Source organism: Bubalus kerabau, chromosome 4 (assembly GCF_029407905.1).
Source record: "Bubalus kerabau isolate K-KA32 ecotype Philippines breed swamp buffalo chromosome 4, PCC_UOA_SB_1v2, whole genome shotgun sequence".
NCBI classification, from domain to species: domain Eukaryota; kingdom Metazoa; phylum Chordata; class Mammalia; order Artiodactyla; family Bovidae; genus Bubalus; species Bubalus kerabau.
Genome location: NC_073627.1, coordinates 161,802,082 through 161,824,219, shown reverse-complemented (window position 1 = coordinate 161,824,219; position 22,138 = coordinate 161,802,082). Strand labels below are relative to the sequence as shown.

Below are 22,138 nucleotides of genomic sequence, written 5' to 3'. Positions count from 1 at the left end.
GTCGCCAGGCAATCCCAAAGTGGTCAAATTCCCCCAGCAGTGGGCTTGCTCTCCTTTATTGTTGTTGTTGTTTTGTAGGTTTTTGTTTGTTTGTTTTTGCCTCATGGCTCGTGGGATCTTACTTTTTTTTTTGGCCTCATGGCTTGTGGGATCTTACTTTCTGACCAGGGATTGAACTCAGGGCTCTCAGCACAGAGTCCTAACCACTGAACAGCTAGGGAATGCCCTCCTTTTGTATTTCTAATTGCTTTGGATTGCCAGTACTCAACCAGGTAGCCCACATAAACCTAGAAATTATATTTGCAAAATGTTTTTCTACACATATAAATATATGCACAAACATAAAAGTACCAAGACATACAAGATGTTTGCACTTTAATCATGTATATTACAAGTTACAGGGCCTCCCTGGTGGCTCAGTCGGTAAGGAGTCTGCCTGCAGTGCAGGAGACCTAGGTTCCATCCCTGGGTAGGGAAGATCCCCTGGAGAAGGAAACGGCAACCCACTGCAGTACTCTTGCCTGGAGAAACCCCATGGACAGAAGAGCCTGGTGGGCGACAGTCCATAGGGTCACAAAGAGTTGGACATGACTCAGTGACTAACACCTTCATTATAAGTTACATCATTAAATGCATACATACTAACATGAATGACAAATTTCAAACAAATACAAATAAAAATTAGAAGTCTATTAGGAGTGTGTCCTGAAATGAAAGATTGACATCCTCAAACAGTCAGGGCACAGCAGAGCCTGTCTCCCTTTCTTCATAAACATGTTAATACTTTCCTGAGTTCAGCAGGCGCTCTTGAATTGTCTCTTTTGTCAACCTTTGCCCCAGCATTTCCAAGGCATCCATAAGGGTGTTGACTGAGGTCCCCTGTCCCTTCTTGGTGACTGGCAGCATTTCACACAAGGCATCCGGAGAGACCCAGGCCTATTCTCTGGTCACAAGGATCTCATTTCATGTGAGGCCCAACTGCATCAAGAGCGAATCACAGAAATCACAAGGAAAAGATAGCTGCAAAGTCACTGAAGAATAGCTTCAGGCCTAGGTTGGGGGAAAGTCACAGAGACAGAGTTGGAACAGGCTTCCACAAAGGCCAAGGACCCTCAATTCGGGCCTAGACTTCAGGATGGGAACCTGAGGAGCTCCCCCTGCTGGTAAGCCTGCTGCTCTGCGCCCCTGACCTGCTTCCCAGCAGCAAACAAGCCACACAGGCACTGGGCATTGGACTTCGCCAGCACCCAGAGCAGGTGGGGACAGTCCAGGTCAGCAGAGAGTCCTGCCCCAAGCAGGGGATGAGGGCGCATCTGGAAGAGGAGACTGCTGTCACAGAGGGAGAAGGCATCTGTGAGAGGAGACAGAGGGTGGGACAGTGAGGGGCAACAGACCTCAGAGGAGGGCACCTGTCTTTCTCAGGAGGGTGGGGCACCTGCCTTTCTCAGGAGGGTGAGGCCCCCTGGCTGCCACCTCTGCACTGGGGACAAAGCAAAGGCCTGGAGGGAGGAAGGTCTCCGGCCTCACATCCCGCTCGGCCTCACTGCCTGACACTGCGGTACAGCTGGATGGGGACAGACTCTGAGCAAGAATTTAACCCTAAAATGGAGCAAACACCACCTGCCTCATGGACTGTGCTGCAGATTCAACGCTGTGTGTGTGAAATGCTGTGCACACCACCATCCACAGTACATAAGGAGGGCACCCGACACAAGTTTATATTCTCTAACAGTTACACTGAAAACATGAAACATAACAATACTACTTTTCATGAAATATGGTACTAACTCAAAGTATTCTAAAAAATTTCATTTCAATATGTAATATAGATAGCTAATGGGAAGTGGCTTTATAACACAGAGAGCTCAATCCGGTGCTCTGTGATAACCTAAGGGAGGTGGGATGGGGGCGTTGGAAGGAGGCTCAAGAGGGAGGGGATATATGTGTACCTATGGCTGGTTCAGGTTGCTGTACAGCAGAAAGAAGCACAACATTGTGAAGCAATTATCCTCCAATTAAAAGTAAGTTAAGAATTTTTTTCACTGCAATATGTAGTGTTAGCTGCTCAGTTGTGTGTCTGACTCTTTGTGACTTCATGGACTGTAGCCTCTCAGGCTCCTCTGTCCATGAGATCCTCCAGGCAAGAATACTGGAGTGGGTTGCCATTCCCTTCTCCAGGGGATCTTCCTGACCCAGGGACTGAACCCTGTTCTCTTGCATTACAGGCGAATTCTTCACCATCTGAGCCACCAGGGAAGCCCCTCAACATGTAATCAATATACAAAAAAAAACTGTTAACGAGACAAATTACAGTCCTTTTTTCTACCAACTCCTTGAACTACAGTATCGAGTTATATACTACAGTTCATCAGATTTAGCCACAGTTCAGGTGCTCCTCAGGGCTTCCCAGGTGGCACCAGTGGTAAAGAACCTGCTTGCTAATGCAGGAGATGTAAGATATGGGTTCGATACCTGGGTTGGAATGATCCCTGGAGGAGGGCATGGTAACCCACTCTAGTATTCTTGCCTGGAGAATCCCATGGACTAAGGAGCCTGACAGGCTACAGTCCATGGGGTTGCAAAGAGCCAGACATGATTAAAGAGACTTACATGCATGGACAGGGGCTCCACAGCCTCCCTGGGCCAGGAGGTGCCCTGCTGGACAGCACAACCTATCAGATGTCTCAGAGTGGGTCAACCTGGCCCTGAGCAACCAGGGAGGAGAGAGGATGGTGGAGGAGGGAAGGACAGGGAGGTGTTAGGGGCCACTGTTAGAGGACAGAGGGGTGCAGGGTGGGAAAAAGAGGAGGGGGCAGGGAGGGAATTAGAGTCCCGATGGTTCAGGGACAAGCCATCCCCTCTCTGAGTTGCCCTAACCGCTATGGAGACAGAAATTAGGACACTGTCCCTCCTCCCTCTACTCCTGATCCCCTGCCCAGGAAAAAAACACTCACTTTCAGTGGCATCTGTTGGAACCAGCAGCCATCTTCTCCTCTGAGATCCTTCAGGTGCTGCTGGTTTCTGTAAAACACAATGGAGAGCAGCCTTGGTCTTAACCGGGGGTCCTAGGTTACAGAACTGAGCCTAGTAAACCTTGTTCTGAAATTCTGGCAGATGCAGCCGTAAGCAAAACAAAACCAATGCAGGATCTTTGAAGGGAGCGGACAGAAGAGTCATTATTTTATATACGATTGTATTCTTATAAAACTCTAATGGTTCAACAATAATACGTAAATGTGAGTGTGTGGATGGTGAATGTTAAAAATTATGACAATAAATTCTATAATGAATTATGAGTTGGATAAACTCATAAGGTTATAGAACATTGTAATACAAAGATACAGCCTCAACAAGAAATGAGCAATTTACCAAAGGAAAACACACATGGAGTTGAGGTATTATAAAACTCTTAACTTAAAATGCTAACTCTTTTCATAAGAAAAATATAGAATAGCTAAAAGATCTCAATTCCTCCTAGATTAATTTATAAATTAAGGTAAAACTCAAAAACCTCAAAACTATTGAAATGATATGACCCCAAATTGTAAACGTCTCTGTATGTGTGTGTGTGTGTGTGTGTGTGTGTGTGTATGTATACATATATAATATACGTATGTTTAGTCACTCAGTCATGTCTGACTCTTTGCGACCCCATGGGCTGTAGCCTGCTGGGCTCCTCTGTCCATGGGGATTCTCCAGGCAAGAATACTGGAGTGGGTTGCCATGCCCTCCTCATACATATATATATATGTACACACACATACACATAGTGAAAATACTTCTATATGTTGACAAAGAAATTTTACTTCAAGTAGATTCAACTTAACAATACTTTTGAAATAAATGTGAAATTCCCACTATGATGAGGAATGGCTTAAAAGTATGTAACAGTCACATAGAAAATTATTATGTAGCTCTGACTCCATCACTGAGTCAGTCATGGGAGGAGTGATTACCCTTCGCCTGCCCTGTTCTAGACGAGGGATGTGGTGACAAGACAGATGAGAAGTAGCATCAGAGCTGCCAGTGGACCAGAACAGGGGTTGGGACTCCCTTCCCCTCCATGCCCTGGTCTCTTTCCAGAGCACGGGGTGGGCTCCCTTCTCTCCATGCCGCGGTCTCCCTCCATCACCACCTCCCCAGAGAAGAGGAGACCTGACCCACTGCCTCTCCCTGTCTCTACCACAGTCCCAAGCAAGCAGAAGGGCCAGAGCCCCACACTCACCAACAGGCAGTCTGCTTGCTGCATCTCGGGACTGGGCGTTGTTTCCTGCAGCTTCTTTTTCTGCCAAGGGACCAGAATGGAAAGTCAATCTCCATTGGTCAGCCTGTTGTTGTGTGCATGGTCCAGAGCCCCAGACCTTCCTGGGGGACATAAGTGCCAGAAAAGGGCCTCGAAAAAGCAAGGCACTGACCCAGGAGTCACAAACCCACAAACCCCTACAGCTTCTGAGGGGACACAGTAGGTTCTGCCTTCCCACCTACACCTGTGCTATGCCCAAGTGGGCATAGACTCAGCACATCTGGGCTCTGCTGATGGCACCCAGACTCTGGTGTGATGCTAAGGGGAACTGAGCACCCCTGCCTGACACCCCCCACACCCCAGGGCTACAGAGTGAGGGTGTCTCAAACAGTAAGGACAGGGCCAGCGCTGCCAACCAGCCTTAGGACAGCTCTCAGCAGGCCAGTCTCCCTCCTACATTCAGCCTAGAGCCCCCAGGCCAGTTGAGAGACTCAGGGACAACAGCATAGGACACACCGGGGACCGTGTCCACCCTGGGCTTTGTTGTGATGCAGTTACTGAGGGTCTGAGGCCACCAGATGCTGGAGAAACCGATCACCTTGTGCCAGCACTCATTAAAGAGACCTAGAAGAGAAGAGACATCCACTGAGTGGTGGGGAGGGCGCTCTTGCCACACCTCCCTTCCTAGGGACAGGGTGCAGGGTGGGGGCTCAGACACTGAACAAACAACCCCGGGCCTGTGACTGCAAGCGGGATATTCTGAATCTGGAGAACCCTCAGGGAGGAGAAGAGAAGGGAGAAAATGAAGTAAAATGAAACCCATGTAAAATCTCTGTGCAGTGCTACTGAACCACCCTCTTCTCCTGCCTCCTCCCACCAGACTCAGCCAGGGGGAAGAGGGGACCGTCAGCTGAGTTGGGGGCCCAATGTGATCAGTTTTGTAGGACCAGGTGAGGTGGGAGGAGGAGGGGTTTCCTGGGGAACAAGATCAGAGACAAGCCAGGAGGAACAGGAGGATTGGGGAGATGGAGGAGGGAGCCAGCACCTCCTCCTTCCCTTCTAGAACCTCACCTGTAAAGTAGCACCATACACATCCGATTAGGACAGCGGCAATTACAGATACAAGTTTAATCACCAGCCTTGAAGGGCCTGATGAGGGAGAGGGAGTGATGGTTGGTCTCTGGCTCATGGTTGCTAGCTCTCCAGGAACTGGGGCCTCCCCATGGGTCAGGGTACTTGATTCTTGGTCCACACACTTGATGTTGCTCCAGGGGGTACATTTCATGACCATGACCTTCCCATCAGGGCACCTGGGTACAGACACAGGGGGACCCATCAGGGACAGCTGGCTGGATGAGGAGAAAGAGGGGGCAGCCTCCTGTCCTGGGTCCCCTGACAAGACAGTGGAGGGGAGACAGGCTCTTGCTGTCTGCAGGGGAGGGTCCCCTCACTCCCCATCCCTGGGCGGGAGAACGATCCAGGATTGTGTACTGCAGCTCCCGGGCTCCTACTGAGTGTTCAGAGCTGCCCTTCAGGAGCTGGGCTTCCTCTGCAAGGCCCGTCTGGCTTCTCTGGGCTGCACGGGAAGCTCTGTGCGGGGTGGGGGGGGCCTCATCCAGGTCAAGAGTCACAAGTTTGACTCATCCTCCAGTTAAATTGGAATATAAGGCCCTCTCATCCACCTGTTGACTCTTCCTACCAATCTCAGCCAACACTGGAGCATCAGAGGATAGTGAATTACTATTGGCCACCGAGTCCCCAAATAAGAAAGATTCAGGTGCTACTGGGGAACCAGGGGCTGGGTGTGAGGCCTGTCGAGTTGGCTCCGGTTTTATAGGAACCTTGAAGGAACACACACGTGGCCTCCTCATGACTTCTGTCTGCTGTCAGCACTTCGGTCTTTCTAGGCCCCTCCCGAGGAGACGTGGGAAGGGGCCACCGGGAAAGCCGTGCAGGACAAACAGTGGTGGTAGGGAGCACTGCTGCAGGCTCAGGAGACCCCACAGGCACAAGGGAGCTCTGGGAGGTGGGAGGGGCTTCACGGAAGCAGGAGAGAGAAATGGGTACAAGGAAACTCGGGTCTCCTGTGGGTTGGAAGCCCCCCTAGGCTCCTGTGTCTCACCCGGTGCTGCATTTTTGACAGAATTCAGGTGCATCTTCTCCACGGAAAGTGCCAGGTTTGCACTGACACTCAGTGTCCTTGGTCGGGGTGCAGCCATTTTTTTCTTCTTCTCCTAGAGACCAAAGATAAGGTTTTGAGGGTGTGTTTCCCTCGTATGTCTCTCAACCCTTCTTCACCACCCAGATCTCCATCCACTCAGTTCAAGAAGTAATTCGGAGGGCTTGCTGGGTGGTCCAGTGGTTAAGAATCCGCCTGTCAAAGCAGGGGACACAGGTTCCATCCCTGGTCTGGGAAGACCCCACATGTTGCGGGGCAGCTAAGCCCGTGTGCCACAACTACTGATCCTGTGCTCTAGGGCCTGTGCACCACGATGAGAAGCAACAAGGAGCAGCCCCCCTCACCACAACTAGAGAAAGCCCTTGTTCCGCAACAAAGACCCAGAACAGCCAAAAATAAATGAATTAATCTTTTTTTTTTCTTAAATAATTTTGGGGTCATTTTCTGTGGCAACACACATACACCATCCATAGAACAGCCACTCTTCACGTGTCACCAACAGAGGCATACAAAAGGCACTGTGCATCATTACAGATTGCATCAGGGTTGGGAAGAAAAATGTTTTAGATCACAAATGAGGAGCAAGAAGTGGACTGGGGTGAGGTGTAATCTGAGACGCTGTGGATGGAGAGGAACCCTTGGGTGATGTCCCAACGGGTGATGCCTGCTGGAGAGGCAGAGGGACCTCAGGTCATGAAGGCTGAGAGAGGCTGAGACCCCAGAGCAGAGGGCATGACGCACCCAGGAGCCTGGCCCAGGATCAGACACATCACACAGCTCAAACCCAGCCCTGCCCCACTCCCCCAGGCCTTCTGCACTGTTACCATCCAGCCCCCTCCACCAGGGGACACGTTATTCTCCTCTTTCCAGCTGATGTTCTGAAAGACTTCCCTACCAGTTGGCATGCGTTATGCAAATAACTTCTGTTTTCATTATTCTACTGACCTAAGACAGGATGAAGACTTAGCTGGGCTGGAAATCAGGTCTCTGACTCCTCGTCCCATTTAAATCCCATCTCGTCACCCAGCACTCTAACTGCAGGCATGCGGGACCACAGGCTCTGTACCTGATTTGCAAGTCGTGCAAGGTAAGCAAGAAGGGAGGGTGTTTGAATGACTGGTGTAGTCTATCCCATCGGTGCATGGGGCACAACCTCCAATGGCTTCTTCCATATAGAATCCTGGGAAGGAAGGGAAAAGCTGGTGAGAAAATCCCCGCAGGATTCCCTGAGGCTGGCCGTGTGGCTGCGGAGGCCTCTTTTGGCCATCTGTGGAATCCACAAGGGGAACTCTCCTCAACCGGGCTCTCATCTTTTGATTCTTCATCTACCACATACCCTAGACCAGCACTGCCAACAGAAATATATTACAAGCCACACATCCAAGTCACACTCATAGCTGGCACATTAAACAGTAAAAAGAAAGGTCAGGGGCTTCCCTGGTGGCTCAGTGGTAAAGAATCTGCCTGCCTATGCAGAATACATGGGCTCGATCCCTGGTCTGGGAAGATCCCACCTGCTGCAGAGCAGCTAAGCCCACGTGTCACAAATACTGAGCCTGCACTCTACAGCTCGGGAGCCACAACCACTGAGCACACAGGCTGCAACTACTGCAGCCCGTGCACCCGAGAGCCTGTGCTCTGCAACAGGAGAAGCCCCCCAGGGAGAAGCTCAAGTACCGCAACTGGAGAGCAGGCCCCACTCTCCACAACTAGAGAGAGCCCGTGCAGCAACAAAGCCTCAGCACAGCCAAAAATAAATACACAGACATGAAGACAAGGGTTGGAGACCAGTCTTAGAATCTACCTGGTGGACATAAGTTCTGCTGGGGGCTCCGTTCCAGTGGGGCTGATGACTGCTGGTGAATTTCATCCTTCCTTACAGACATGGCTGAAGCAGGTTTGACCTATGGAGACAAAGCAGGGACAGGCATGAGTGGCTTCCACACTCTCACCCCTTCTAGGATCCACCCCCCATTTCCTTGACCACTACCTGCAAATGAAACAGAACTGGGACCTTTCTTCCCAGCTCTGAACTCTCATTCATATTTGTTCTTTGGCCTTTTGTGCCAGCAAGTAACGTACATTTAATTTTCCCCTGTATTCCTTCCTCTTAAAATATGTTTATTCCAGAAAGTATGTGCTCAGATACGTCCAACTCTTTGCAACCCCATGGACTGTAGCCCATCAGGCTCCTCTGTCCATGGGATTCTCCCAGCAGGAATTTTGGAGTGAGCTGCCATTTCCTCCTCCAGGGGATCTTCCCGACCCAGGGATCAAACTTCAGTCTCTAGCATCTCCTGTGTTGGCAGGCTGGTTCTTTACCACTAGCACCACCTGGGAAGCCCAGAAAGTATGGGCAAGGAAAATTTTTTTTATAAGAATACAGAAACCATAGAGATCCCCTTGATTAGAGAAAACATCCATTATTTTGTGTCTTGACTTCTATTTGACCATATGTGTGAATACTCTCAGGCTCTCTCTTTCTTTCTCACATGTGCGTGCACACACACACACACACACATTTTCACAAATGAGGGTTCTGTCATGCATACAATTTTTCATAATCAGGATATAGAATCACATACTGAGTAATGGATTTGTGGCTTTAATCCAACAAGCGGTCCCCAAAAGGAAGCTGTCAGTGTTCCACAAAATACCAGAATCACATGGAGAAAGAAGAAATAGCAATACAGGGCTTTTAGCCAAGTCTCTGTGCTAAAACAGAGAAGGCAATGGCACCCCACTCCAGTACTCCTGCCTGGAAAATCCCATGGATGGAGGAGCCTGGTGGGCTGCAGTCCATGGGGTCGCTAACAGTCAGACACGACTGAGCGACTTCACTTTCACTTTTCGCTTTCATGCATTGGAGAAGGAAATGGCAACCCATTCCAGTGTTCTTGCCTGGAGAACCCTAGGGACGGGGGAGCCTGATGGGCTGCCGTCTATGGGGTCGCACAGAGTCGGACACGACTGAAGCGACTTAGCAGCAGCAGTTAGCAGCTGTGCTAAAAATGACACAATGGGGCCAGTCTGAAATCACTGGAGCCTGAGGCTTCCACCAGGATTAATGTGTTGATGATAGTGTTCTGATGTTCAGGATTGTATTGTCATTTGGGGGAAGACTGTCCTCATTTGTGGGAAATATATATTCAAGTGTCCAGTCATGGGATCTGTCATGTCAGCAGCTATGTTTCAGATGATACAGGAAACAAAGGGTTTTGTATAGTTTTGTAACTTAATCTGGGAGTGATTTAAAGTAGAAAGTGACATGAAGAGGAAAAAAAAGAAAGAAAAACAAAGTTGAAGTGGAAACAGCTTATGTTGAGCCCAGTTCAACTGCCTGGATCTAAACAAGATAAAATGCCACCTGTTAAGTATTTGGGGACAGCTAAGCTCATATGTGTCCCCTAATCATCCCTTCCCCAGTCTGGGCCTCCTCCGAGTCACCCCAAATTGGTGGACTCTCCTTTCCCGGCCCTCACAATCCTATGCCTTCCTTTCTTCCCTGGTTCTCCTCTCACAGACTCTCTCCCTCATTGTTTTGTTACGAACAGTTTCAAACATCCAACAAAGTTCTAAGATTCATTCACTAAACTCTTACATGCTCAGCACCTAAGTTCTGTAACTTAGGTGTATCACATATTTCTTTCTCTATCCATCCCCCTCTGGCCATTCTAAGTGTCTTATTTTTATGATGAAATTCATATCTGCAACTCTTAATATATCGACATTATGTCAGTAACTCGAGCTCAATATTTCTTTACAGTTTACTTCAATGTTAAGATTTCCAAAGAAAGACATGCACAATCTTAAGGGTACCATTCAAAGAGTTTTCTTTTTTTTTTTTTTTAATGCATACACTTGGGAAATCCAAACCCTCTATCTAGATCATGGAAATTAGCTTGCTTCAACACATTCCCTCATGCCCCTTCCTCAGTTATTCTAGTCTCTAATGTGACTCCAAGAGGGAGTGGCCTTCATCATATGGAGGAAGGTCCTTTCTACCCTGATAAAATGAGACTTTTTTCTGACAGTAAAGAATCTGCCTGCAATGCAGGAGACCCAGGTTCAATCCCTGCGTCAGGAAGATGCCCTGGAGAAGGGAATGGCAATCCTCTCCAGTATTCTTGCCTAGAGAATTCCATGGACAGATGAGCCTGGCAGGCTACAGTCCATGGGGTTGCAAATTGTTGGGACACGATTGAGCAACTAACACTTTCCCCTTTTCATTACAGGGGGTTAAGTGTCAGTTCAAATTCTTTTTCTGCATCTGTTAAGCTGTTCATACAGCTTTTCTCCTTTACACTGGTTTGTGTGTGTGTGTTTTAAATTTTTAATTAGAGGATAGTTACTTTATGTGATGGTTTCTGCCATAGTTTTTAAAGATCTAGAATTTAGTTAACTATTTGCTTTGTAAAGGAATTTTGCCTCTGTTTTTAGGAAGGGTATTTAAAAGTATTTTTTCTTCTTTTCAAATGTTTCTGTTAGGTTTAGGTATTAGGGTTATGTTGGCCTTAGAAGAACTAGTGAAGAACTCCTGTTGTCCGAAAGAATTTGTGTAAAGATTTTTGTTAGCTCTTTTATTGTCTGAATTTTTGTGCCCTCCCCTATGTCCTAACCTGGGGTCTCCTGGTTATCCACTCCCAGTCTCAGCAATCTCATGGATCCTTGAAACACTCTACTGGAATGGAAGAATCAAAACTATGACACTATGGTGCCCCATCTTTACTTCTTAGACTGGGAAAGTGTTAAAGTTCAGTGTGCAAGTGCGTGCGTGCGTTAGTCGCTCAGTGTCTCCGACTCTTTGCAATCCCATGGACTGTAGCCTGCCAGGCTTCTCTGTCTGTGGAATTCTCCAGGCAAGAGTACTGGAGTGGATTGCCATTCCCTTCTCCATAGGAACTTCCCAACCCAGGGATCGAACCCTGGTCTCCTGCATCACAGGCAGATCCTTTACTGTTTGAGCTCAGTGTGCAAGGGTGCAGGGAAATAGGGCACCGTTGTGGATTCCTGGTGTGACTTAAAATGGTCCAGTCTTCTTTGGGAGAACAGTTTGTCATTATCTAGGCAAAAGTGTAAAATCATCTAATCCACTGACCCAGCAATTCCACTTCTAAGGAGTTACCCAACAGACAATGCACATGGCTACACTGGATACTTGACATGGCACCCAGACCCATTCATCAAGTAGTGTTCAACATGAGTCCTACCTATTACAAACCGATACTTTAAAAACGAATTCTAGACTTCTTGTGAATACAAAATGCTATTTCTTTCCAGATTTTTGGTACTAATTTGTTCAATGAAAGATGCATATTTTCACGATTTCTGTAACTTTGTTAGACCCTTAATTTTTTTTTTCCTTTGACCCTCTAAGCAGCTTTGAAAAGAGCCTCAAACAAAGCAAGAAAGCGGTGCCAAGTGTGCACATTTTTCCCCATGGTGAGTTTCTTAAAAATGCACACTCAGGGACGGGAAAGCCTGGTGGGCTGCCGTCTATGGGGTCGCACAGAGTTGGACAGGAGTGAAGCGACTTAGCAGCAGCAGCAGCAGCAGCGCTGAACCACACCCAGAGCCTCCAACTCCCCTCTGAAAGAAAGTGGTGAGAATCTGACCCAAGCTGAGTTGATTGGTGGTTTCTATTCATAAAGTGTAAGGAGCTGGAAGCAATTTTGAAGTTGTTCTCCTTTCAGAGAAAAGGAAATGTTAAGGGTGCTTAAGGCAAGTGGAGGGGGGAAGATGGAGCCTACACTTAATGATTTACAAAGGACAGGTTTTAGAAGATACATGCAGTGCAAAATAGCAAAAGAGAGAGAAAAGAGTGAGGAGGGTCGGCAGAGGGAAAAGGGAAGGGAAAGGAAAGAAATGGCGATCTGATGCTCGCTGGGCCTGGAGCCAATCCAGAGGTCAGGTTCTCCAAGGAGCCAGATCTTCCAGGCAGCAAGTAGACGCCAGGGATCCGTACTCTAGCGCCCCCCACCAACACTCCGCGTATTGGACTTGGCCGGGCGGGTCCTGCCAGGATTTGCCCAGCCAGGCGCGCCCGGGCCTTTTCCGGGCCACCAAGAGCGCCTTTTGGAGCCAGGACTCGCGGCGGGAACTCACCAACAGCAAGACACCCAAGACGGTGAAGATGAGAGCCCAGGGGCCCCGGAGTCGAGGCCTGGGGCCCTGGGTGCACCCTGCCCGGGAGCTCGAGGCGGCCGCTGCCCTCTGTCCCCGCTGCACGGTGCGGTCGGGGAGCGTTCGCTGTCCAGGTTGCCGCGGGGTGACAGCCTCCAGAGCCATCAGAAATGAAAGTGTGTTTCGTGGGGCGCGAGATTACCCCTGCGAGCTGCGCGGAGGGGAGCTCTGCTGTTTAATCTGAGCGTGCCTCTACTTTTATACCACCCCGCCCTGGGATCGCGTCACCCGCGGTAGCGAATGAGCCAGTGCTTGCTTCCAACCAATCACGCGTGGCTCAGGAGAGGAGCCCGGGCTTTACCAAAAGGGGCATTTCCGCCAGCGAACAGCATGTGACCCGGTTTTTCATTCAGCGCCAGGCAGGTCCGTGCCTTTGGGAGGCGGGGGCAGGGCACCTCCCACGTGCCGGAGAGACTCAGAATCTGCGTTCCAGCCAGGTCCTAATGCCCCACGGGTTGAAAAAAGGAATGAACCACCTGTCTTCTAACTACTGCCTTCTGCCCACTCCCAGCTTCTGCTCCTCCCCGCCCCGCCCTTCATTGACCAGGGCCCCAAGGAGGCCAGAGAACATGGACAGCCAAGAAGGAGATCCAAGAGGTGCCCTGTACTGTACTGTAGGGGAGTGATGGGTCAACTAAGAAATCTTGAATTGTTAGAAAAATGAGTAGGTTGCCAGACTCACTTGCACTTTCTGAGATTTAAGTACTTAGGAAATGAGACAGACCTGGTGAACCTTTTTGCCCTGGGCCTATCTCATATAAATAGTGTTAATAATCACTTTACTACAGAATTATAAGTAAATATTTATTTAAAGGCAAAGAATTGTTGTTTAGTTGCTAAGTCATGGCCAACTCTTTTGCGAGCCCATGGACTGTGGCCCGCCAGGCTCCTCTGTCCATGGGATTTCCCATGTAAGAATACTGGAGTGGGTTGCCATTCACTTCTCCAGGGGATCTTCCCGACCCAAGGATGGAACTCAAGTCTCCTGCGTTGGCAGGTGGATTCTTTACCACTGAGTCACCAGGGAAGCCCCCAAAGGCAAAGGATACACACCATATTTTCCTGTTGTGAACTCTACTTTTCAAAGATCTGAAGTATCATTAACACGGTTTATAAGTTTACTTTTGTCACTTTTATTTTATAAACCTGAAGTTCTACCCAACAGAACATTTTGGAGTCTGGTGAATAACTCCCCGCCCCAATATAAGTGGCATCCAGGAGAAAGAAGGTGGCCTGGCTGTGACTATGTAGTTGAAACACTTTATTTGCAGATGAATACATCCACCAAGTCCTATTTTATGTTAACAACTCTGAATGTCTCTGATTTCACAAACTGGGCTCACCATTCACATTGAGGCAATGCAGCACTTCCTATCATCAGGCTCAGGGAAGGGTCCAGGTCACCCTGGACTGTCCCATCTCCCTAGTTTGCCAGGATCAACAAGTTACCAAATCAGGATTTCCCTGGTGCTTCAGTGGTTAATAATCTGCCTTCCAATGCAGGGATCTCCAGTTTGACCCCTGATGCTGCTAAGTCGCTTCAGTCGTGTCCAACTCTGTGCGACCCCATAGATGGCAGCCCACTAGGCTCCCCCGTCCCTTGGATTCTCCAGGCAAGAACACTGGAGTGGGTTGCCATTTCCTTCTCCAGTGCATGAAAGTGAAAACTGAAAGTGAAGTCGCTCAGTCGTGTCCAACTCTTTGCGACCCCATGGACTGCAGCCTACCAGGCTCCTCCGTCCATGGGATTTTCTAGGCAAGAGTACTGGAGCGGGGTGCCATCGCCTTCCCCGAAAATCCCACATGCCTCAAGCTACTGAGCTGGCACACCCCCAACTACTGAGTCCTGCCCTCCACAACTAGAGAGTGCATGCACTACAAGGAAAGAAACCCACAGGATGGAAGGAAGATCCCCCCTGCTGAAACAAAGACCCAAGGCAGACAAATCAATACATACTGGCATTTAAATAAAATCTATTTTTAAAAAGGTAGCATACTGCCTTTGATGGTACCTAAAAAGGTAGCATTCACTCCTCAGGGTTCCCAGTATCTTCTTCTACTCTTCCTCTCACCTCCCAGAGGGTCTCTGATATGTATGAGCTCTTCCCATGGACTCCATACTGCTGTTCCCGAGCCCAAGTCTGTCCCCCATACTTCACTGGTGCTGGGCTCTCTATCCTACGAGGGTGTGAGTACTTACGACAGCAAGGCAAGTACAAATAGTTTGCTTTTTAAAAAAAGGTTCCGTCAAAGTCTGTTACAGCACCTTTCAGATTTAGTCATGCAACATAAAAGAGAAAGGAACCCTTATTATGAAAACCTCTTCCACTGAAAGGAATAATCTACTCACAGGTGAGCCTGGTTCCAAAAGGAGTTAAATCCCTCTCTGCCTTTGCTTTCTGGACAGGAAGCACCACAGGCCTGCTTCCTGTCAGAATGTCGCAGACTGGAAACAAGGGTATCTGTCTTGGGCTGCTGGGCAGCCCTGGGAGGTGTTCTCGAAGTTGACCCCCTCAGAAGCCTGGTGGGGGCCCAGGGTGGGGAAGAGCTTTTGTATGTGTTGTTTGTCACAGCAGTGCCCCCGCCAGACCCTGTATTGGATTGTTTTTTTCTTTTTTTTAATTGTGGACCAGAATACCAACATGTCCACTAAGAGCTCTGAGTTCTGATCATCCAGAGTCAATAAATCCCTGTGTGACTTGAGGAAAGTTTGGGGTTTTGTTTGGAAAAATTTTTTTAATTAATTAATTTATTTCTGGCTGTGCCAGGTCTTCATTGCTGCGCACTGGCTGTTCTCTAGTTGAGGAGAGCAGGGGCTACTCTCCGGTCCTGGTGGGCAGGCTTCTTATTGCCGAGGCTTCTCTTGTTGTGGAGTACAGGCTCTAGAGCGCAGGCTTCAGAAGTTGTGGTGCAGAAGCTTAGTTGCCTCAAAGCATATGGAATCTTCTCGGAGCAGGGATCGAATCCCTGTCCCTGCTTTGCCAAGCAGACTCTTAACCCCTGGACCACCAGGGAAGTCGGAGAAAGATTTTTGTTTGTTTCATTTTATTTTTTGGCTGCCTTATGGCATGTGGGAACTTAGCTCCATGAACAGGGAGCAAACTTGTGCCCCTGCAGTGGAAGCACAGAGTCCTAACCACTGGACACCGGGGAATCCCCGTGTTTTGTTTTTAATTTAAAAATTAAAAAAAAAAAAATGTACACTTTGTCCCCTGACCCCTGAGGCCTGAGGCAGGTCTTTTGGTAACAGTCCAACTAGGGGAGAGGGGAGTCTAAGCTGGTCCTGGGGAGGGGAGCTGCCAGAGAGAACCCAAGGCAGATTGGATGCAACTGATGACTCGGGCGGGTGGAGGTCCTGTGAACCCCCAGCCTCATCACCTACCATGACACTGAGAACCAAGAGGAAGCAAGAGACATTTTAACCAGCCCCCCAAAACCCTCCCCTGTCCCTGTGCTAAAGCCTGCAGTCATGCACTCTCTTGAGTCGGTTAACTCTCAGTTTACATCCAGTCCTTTTTCCTTTTCTTTTTGCCTTTTGATCCTCTTCACCCATTTCTCCCACCCCACCCTGCTGCCTCCTACTTCTGGCAGCTATCAATTTGTTCCCTGTATCTCTGAGCTTGATTTTTCTTTAAGATTTCACATATAATAGAGATTATATTGTAGTTGCTTTCTCTGTCCTGTTTATTTCACTTAGCATAATGCCCTCAAGGCCCATCCATGTTGTCACAGATGTGTCTTCTTCAATGTCCTCTTTTCAATATGCATATCTTTCACCTCCTTGGTTAAATCTATTCCTAGAAATTTTATTCTTTTTGATGCAACTGTAAATGACATTATTTCCTTAATTTCTCTTTCTGCTGGTTTATTATTAACATAAAGAAATACAATAGGTTTTTTCATGCTGATTTTGTATCCTGTAGCTTTATTGAATTCATTTATTCTAAGAGTTTTTGATGGAGTCTTGAGGGTTTTCTATAGATAATATCATGTATCTGAGAATAGTGACAGTTTTACTTCTTGGTTTCCTATTTGGATGCCTCTTTTCCTTGCCTAATTCCTCTGGCTAGGACTTGCAGTACTATGTGGATAAAAGTTGTCAGTGGGGCATCCTTGTCTTTTTCCTGATCTTAGGGGAAAAGTTTTCAGATTTCCTGTGAATTATGCCACTCAGAGCACTTCCAGATAAGGAAGACACCTCTAGATCAGCAAAGGGTACTTCTTATTGCCCTTTTGTTACAATCAAAAAATGTCAAACAAGATTCAAATACCACTAGGCTTCTCTCAGAGCTCTCTTGTGAAGGAGTTATGCTTTCAAAAGCCCAGTCACATGTGGGATCCTCCCCTTTTGAGGAAGGACACAAGAAGACACCAGAATGCATGCGCTTTGGAGGGAGAAGTCATTGTAACCGCCATTACTCTTTCTCCTGGGGAAGTTGAGAATGGTATGGGTGACGTCATGTGTCACCCCATCACCTTTTTGGGGCATCTTTTCATGGGCGATTTTTCCCTGTCCTTAGCTGCAGTCAAGAGCCAAACAGGACAGTGCTGGAGAGAGATTGCTCATAGGAACCTTTATGTATTATCTGAGTGTTGCCATAATGGTATGTTTATTTTCTATAACCGTTAGTGTTAGTTGCAATCTTGCTCAACTCTTTGCGACCCTATGGACTATAGCCTGCAAGGCTCCTCTGTCTATGGGATTTCCCAGTCAAGAATCCTGGAGTGGGTTGCCTTTCCCTCCTCCAGGGGATCTTCCTGACGCAGGCATTGAACCCAGGTCTCCTGCATTGCAGACAGATTTTTTACCATCTAAGCCACCAGGGAAGCCAGGAAATGCAGGTCCCTGCTTTCCGTTACAGACCAGGGCATACAGGATGGGGGTGAGCTTTGTCTGGACCACTTCCCTTCCACGGGGTCTTCCCTCCCTACGGTGATGACATTCCCCCTCTGAGGATCTCATGCTCCCTCTGAAGGTGTGAACACTCTGCCAGGGTCTGCCCTCATTCACCTGCAGAATTCTGAAGAGCTCTGTACAGACCTGCCCCTGTCCCGGCCCAAACATAAAACCCTCTGACTTCTCAACTCCAGTCCTGGGCCTGACTTTTCTCCATCATGGGGCAGAACAAGTACATGGAATCAATTGTGAGCAACCCTGACATCATAGCTCCCCCAATCTCCAGACCGAAATGAACAAACTGTTGGTAAGAACCAAAACAGTGCGTGGGTATTTGTGTGTGTGTGTGTGTGTGTAGAAAAAAATACCACTCTAGGTTAACCCAGATATTCTATTTCTTCTAGGAAGCCTCATGTTCTAGTAAGAAGATGATCAAGAATCTAATATAATCTATTTTCAAATATATTCACAAGTTCTTGGCTCTCAGGATGCTGGTGATTGAGGTTTTTGGGAGAAAGGGTGGTTGAAGGGCTCCAACATAACAACAGATACATGCCATCTTGGGAATGCACTTCTCTTCTCACGGTTATCTTCCTGTCAGAGACAGCCCCACAGGAGATGTAGTGTCCATGTTGGGGTGGGGAGATTGGGGAAAAAGTGAAATGTCAGGAAAAAAGGTACAGAGCTGGAGGATGGGAGTTTCCTACTGTGAGCTGTCACAGGACATCTGGTGCTGGTTTGGAGGAAAGCGGGGATAAATGAGCAGGAGCAGACTGTGGAGCAGAGGACAGATGGCACTGGAGGACTGTGGGGGATTAAAACAGCAGGTTGTGCTCCCATGGCTTCAGGGTGAGGCAGAGGGGCCAATGGGCAGGGGCAGAAGGGCAGCCCCTGGGAGTGGATACAGCTCTGTACTCAGCACCTTGGCTTTGGGAAGGGGACAGAAACCTGACTGTGGAGCCTCCCAGCAACTCAAAAGGGAGAACAGCTAGGCCCTAAGGTCCATGAGAGGGAAAAAAAAAAAAAAAAAAAAAAACGGGTCTCTGTGAGGTTGCAGGGCTGAGTCACCAGGCCTACTGAGAAGGATACAGAAAGGCCAGTGGGGACAGAAAGAGAAGGTGGCCCCGGAGTGGCAGGAGGCTCACAAGTGAGGGGCCACAGAAGGACCCCAGCAAGCAAGATACCTTCCTGACAGCTGTCACAGCCAGTCTGCACCTCCAGGAGCCTAGCAGGCCCAGGTGCAACCCAGAGACACCACTGGGGCAGGCTGTGGGGAGTCAGGCCCGGCTGGGGCCCCTTTCCCAGGGGAAGGGCAGGGAGGAGATGGACGGAGGAGAGGCTGAATTCCAGCCTCCAAGAAACCTGGTGCCTGGAAATCTTGAGTCAGAGCAGGAGACACACCCATGCAGGCATAAAGAGGGGAAGGAAGGAGTGAATCACCCAGCAAGAACATACACCCCTGCCCCTGTGCCACTCACAGCTTCTCCAGAGGAGACTGCAAGGAGGGGGAGGAAAGTACACACATGCTTCTTTTTATATAAAGTTATGTATTTAGGTCATGGATTCATGAATACATGAGTCTCTTCTAGCTAGTGGATAATTAGCTATTTCTTGTATTGTTTGATAATATCAACAAACTCTTCAAAGGGATCTCCAATTGTTTCCCTTTCTAGGAGAAGAGATAAACCAGGGACTCGGTGCTTTCTTTAGGAAATGCACATGCAGAGGCTATCTGTCCTGTGTTCTTTTCCTTTCTTCTACCGGTCAATTGCACAGTTAAACACATGTAGTGTGGATTTTTCACTTCAGCTATTTGACTTTTCAGCCCTACAATTTTGTGTTGATTCCTTTTCATAGTTTCTATTTTTACAGACCATTCCCTGCAGTAATCCGCACTCCTTAAGTATCTGCTCCAGCTTTGATAACTGTATGCAGCTGAGTAGCCATCACCCAGTCAAGACACAGAACACTCCCAGCACCCCACACAGTCTCTTCTGCCCCAGTAGTCCTTTCCCACCCACCCCATCAGGACAGGCACTCCATCCCAGGATATATGTGACTCAAATGAGGACTATATATGAGGGCACTTAGGAAAACGGAAGTAATAGTTATTCAACAAGTGTGGAGATGCTTTGCACCGTTATCAGTAGTCTAAATAAGGAAATGAAAGCATGCGATAGTCTCCAGGGAAGGTGAAAAGATAAAATTAAGTACCAATTTTGATTTTTTGAAACCATCTCAAAACAGGAGGCTGCATCCACAATGATAAGAATTTCTACATGAAACTAGGATCCAACCTCATTCTTTTCTTAAAACTTAATTTAGGACTTCCCTGGGAGCACAATGGATAAGAATCTGCCTGCCAATGCAGGGGACACAGGCTCGATCTCCGGTGCAGGAAGATCTCATATGCTGTGGAACGACTAAGCCCATGCACCACAACTACTGAGCCAGAGCTCTAGAGCCCTCGAACTGCAACTAATGAGCCCAAGTGCTGGAACTACTGAGGCTGCGTGCCCGGTGCCCATGCTCCCTAATAAGAGAAGCCACTGCAATGAGAAACCTGGGCACTGCACTGAAGAGCAGCCCCTGCTCACTGCAACTAGAACAAGCCCGCGTGCGGCAATGAAGACCTACCGCAGCCAAAAATATAAATAAATAAATGGATCATATGAAATTTTTTTTCACAGTTAAGAAAATAAAACAAAGAAAGACCCACAGCATCAGATCAAAGCTACTGAATTCTAGGAACCAAAGCTGGATGCACCTGTGCCCAAGTGTGTGTGTAGCTGGGTTACAGTAAAAATACACTTGTATATTTACAAATACAAAATATGCTTCGTGGGTTGACTCAGATTCTACTCTTCTAGAAAGTCACCTACTAACGTCATCAGAAAACATATATGGTTTTATTTTCAAATATATTCAATGTAATAATTTTGAAAAAAATCAGAAATGTTTAGTTTTAGGAGGATTATTACTAAATATTATAACCACCACACAGTGGAATACATGCAGCCTTTATTCAATCATTCAACAACCATAGGAGCACCCGCTCTGTGCTGCCTGCTTTAGGTTTCAGGAATATATTGACAGCTAGTGAAAACAAGACAGGTGATAAATAACATAACATCTCTTAGAGCAACCAGTCTACCACAGGTGGCTCCCTTCCCCTCCATGAACCTGATCTCCCTCCTTTACCACTTCCTCTTGGGGCACAAGATGGGACCAGAACGGCCTTTTCCTGTTTCTACTGCAGTCCTGGGCAAGCAGAAGGGCCAGGGCCCCACAAGGTCCACCACACGCTCATCAGCATGGACTCTGTTGCTTTTCTAGCTTTAGTTTCATTACTTTCTGTTCTAATCTGTACTATTTCCTTCCTCTGTTTACTTTACCTTTAGTATGTTCTTCATTTTCTAGTGTGTCACTGAATAGTATTAGGTTATTGATTTGAGATTTTTCTTCTTCCTGAATGCAGTCATTTATAGGCATAAATTTCTTTCTAAGTTTTCAGCTGCTTTAGCTATATCCCATAAGTGTTGGTATACGGTATCTTCAATTTCATTCATCTTAAAAGATTTTACAATTTCTTTTTTGATATCTTCTTTGACTAATTGGTTATTTGAAAGTGTGTTGTTTAAATTTTATCATAGCTGTGAAGTTCCCCAATTCCTTCCTGTTTGTGATTTCTAATTTCATTCCATTGTGGTGGGAGGGTATGTGTTCTATTATGGCTCTCCTTTTAAATATATTGATATTTGTTTTATGAGCTAGTATATGGTTTATTCTGGAGAATGTTCCATGCACACTTGAGAAGAATGTATTTTGTTATTGACTGGAGTATTCAATAGATGTCTGTTGGTCTAATTGTTTTATAATGTTGTTCAAGTCGACTATTTTCCCGTTGATCTTCTTTCAGTTTATTATGAATCCTTACAGATTAAGGAAATTACATTTCTAAGTGTGATTTGTGTTCTGAGTACTTTTTTTCTAGTTTGTTTTTATCTTTGTCATGATTTCTTCCCTTTGGCTTTCTTCTTAATTTTTATATAGCTTTGGGCAAGTTTTATAATTTGTTTTCATACTGAAGAAGTTCTTCCCCTCTCCAAAGTGGTAAGACATTTTTTCTCATATTTTTGCAGTACTCTTCTGGTTTCATATATTACAATTCATTCATTGATCCACCTACTTTTAATTATCCAATAAGAGGGGCATGAGGAAGAAACATCATTCTTTTTCAGAAGGCATCCTAGTTGCTGTATCATCATTATTGAAGAGTGAATTTTTTATCATTAATAGGAAGTGTCATCACCATAACACATTATTAAGGAAAGGTTTTAAAGGTTGGGTTTTTTTAAGAGCATCTTAATTATTAATAAATATGAATTACATGAGAGAGACAGATCCTGCAAGGAAGACTGAGGTCATCTGAAGGAGGAGAGCCCGGGAGGTGAAGGTCAAGCCTAGGGACATGGGGTCCCGGGTTGTGACAGCTCTTCCACGTCTTCAGCTCCGTTCCAGATCACAGAGCCCCTTCCTGTGGGTCACTGTTTGACTCGCTACAGGTCGGACCCATTTTTCCTCTTGTCTTCCCGCCAGGGCCCAATGGCATGAGCTTTGTTTGAAGGCTCTTCCC

The 22,138-nt window shown here is 47.3% G+C and overlaps 1 protein-coding gene and 1 long non-coding RNA gene across 3 annotated transcripts in view; both read right to left on the bottom strand.

Annotated features, from left to right (window-relative positions):
* Positions 1–594: 594 nt before the first annotated feature.
* On the bottom strand, positions 595–3,551 carry LOC129651721 (uncharacterized). Its single transcript, XR_008714287.1, has 2 exons — positions 2,955–3,551; positions 595–1,050 (listed from the first exon to the last, which is right to left on the bottom strand). It is a non-coding gene; the product is annotated as an uncharacterized LOC129651721 (long non-coding RNA).
* A 680-nt stretch (positions 3,552–4,231) lies between these two features.
* LOC129651720 (tumor necrosis factor receptor superfamily member 10C-like) overlaps positions 4,232–22,138 on the bottom strand; it is a 30,386-nt gene continuing 12,479 nt past the window's right edge. The window contains exons 1-6 of one of the 2 annotated variants that reach the window (XM_055580321.1): positions 12,528–12,795; positions 8,227–8,326; positions 7,489–7,602; positions 6,366–6,477; positions 5,315–5,553; positions 4,232–4,867 (exon numbers count right to left, since the gene is read on the bottom strand). In XM_055580321.1, coding sequence (XP_055436296.1) covers positions 4,677–4,867; positions 5,315–5,553; positions 6,366–6,477; positions 7,489–7,602; positions 8,227–8,326; positions 12,528–12,710 — 939 coding nt within the window. In that variant the 5' untranslated portion in view covers positions 12,711–12,795 and the 3' untranslated portion in view covers positions 4,232–4,676. Of the gene's footprint in view, positions 4,868–5,314; positions 5,554–6,365; positions 6,478–7,488; positions 7,603–8,226; positions 8,327–12,527; positions 12,796–22,138 lie in introns of those variants that run through there. The other variant, XM_055580322.1, reaches the window with a different exon arrangement.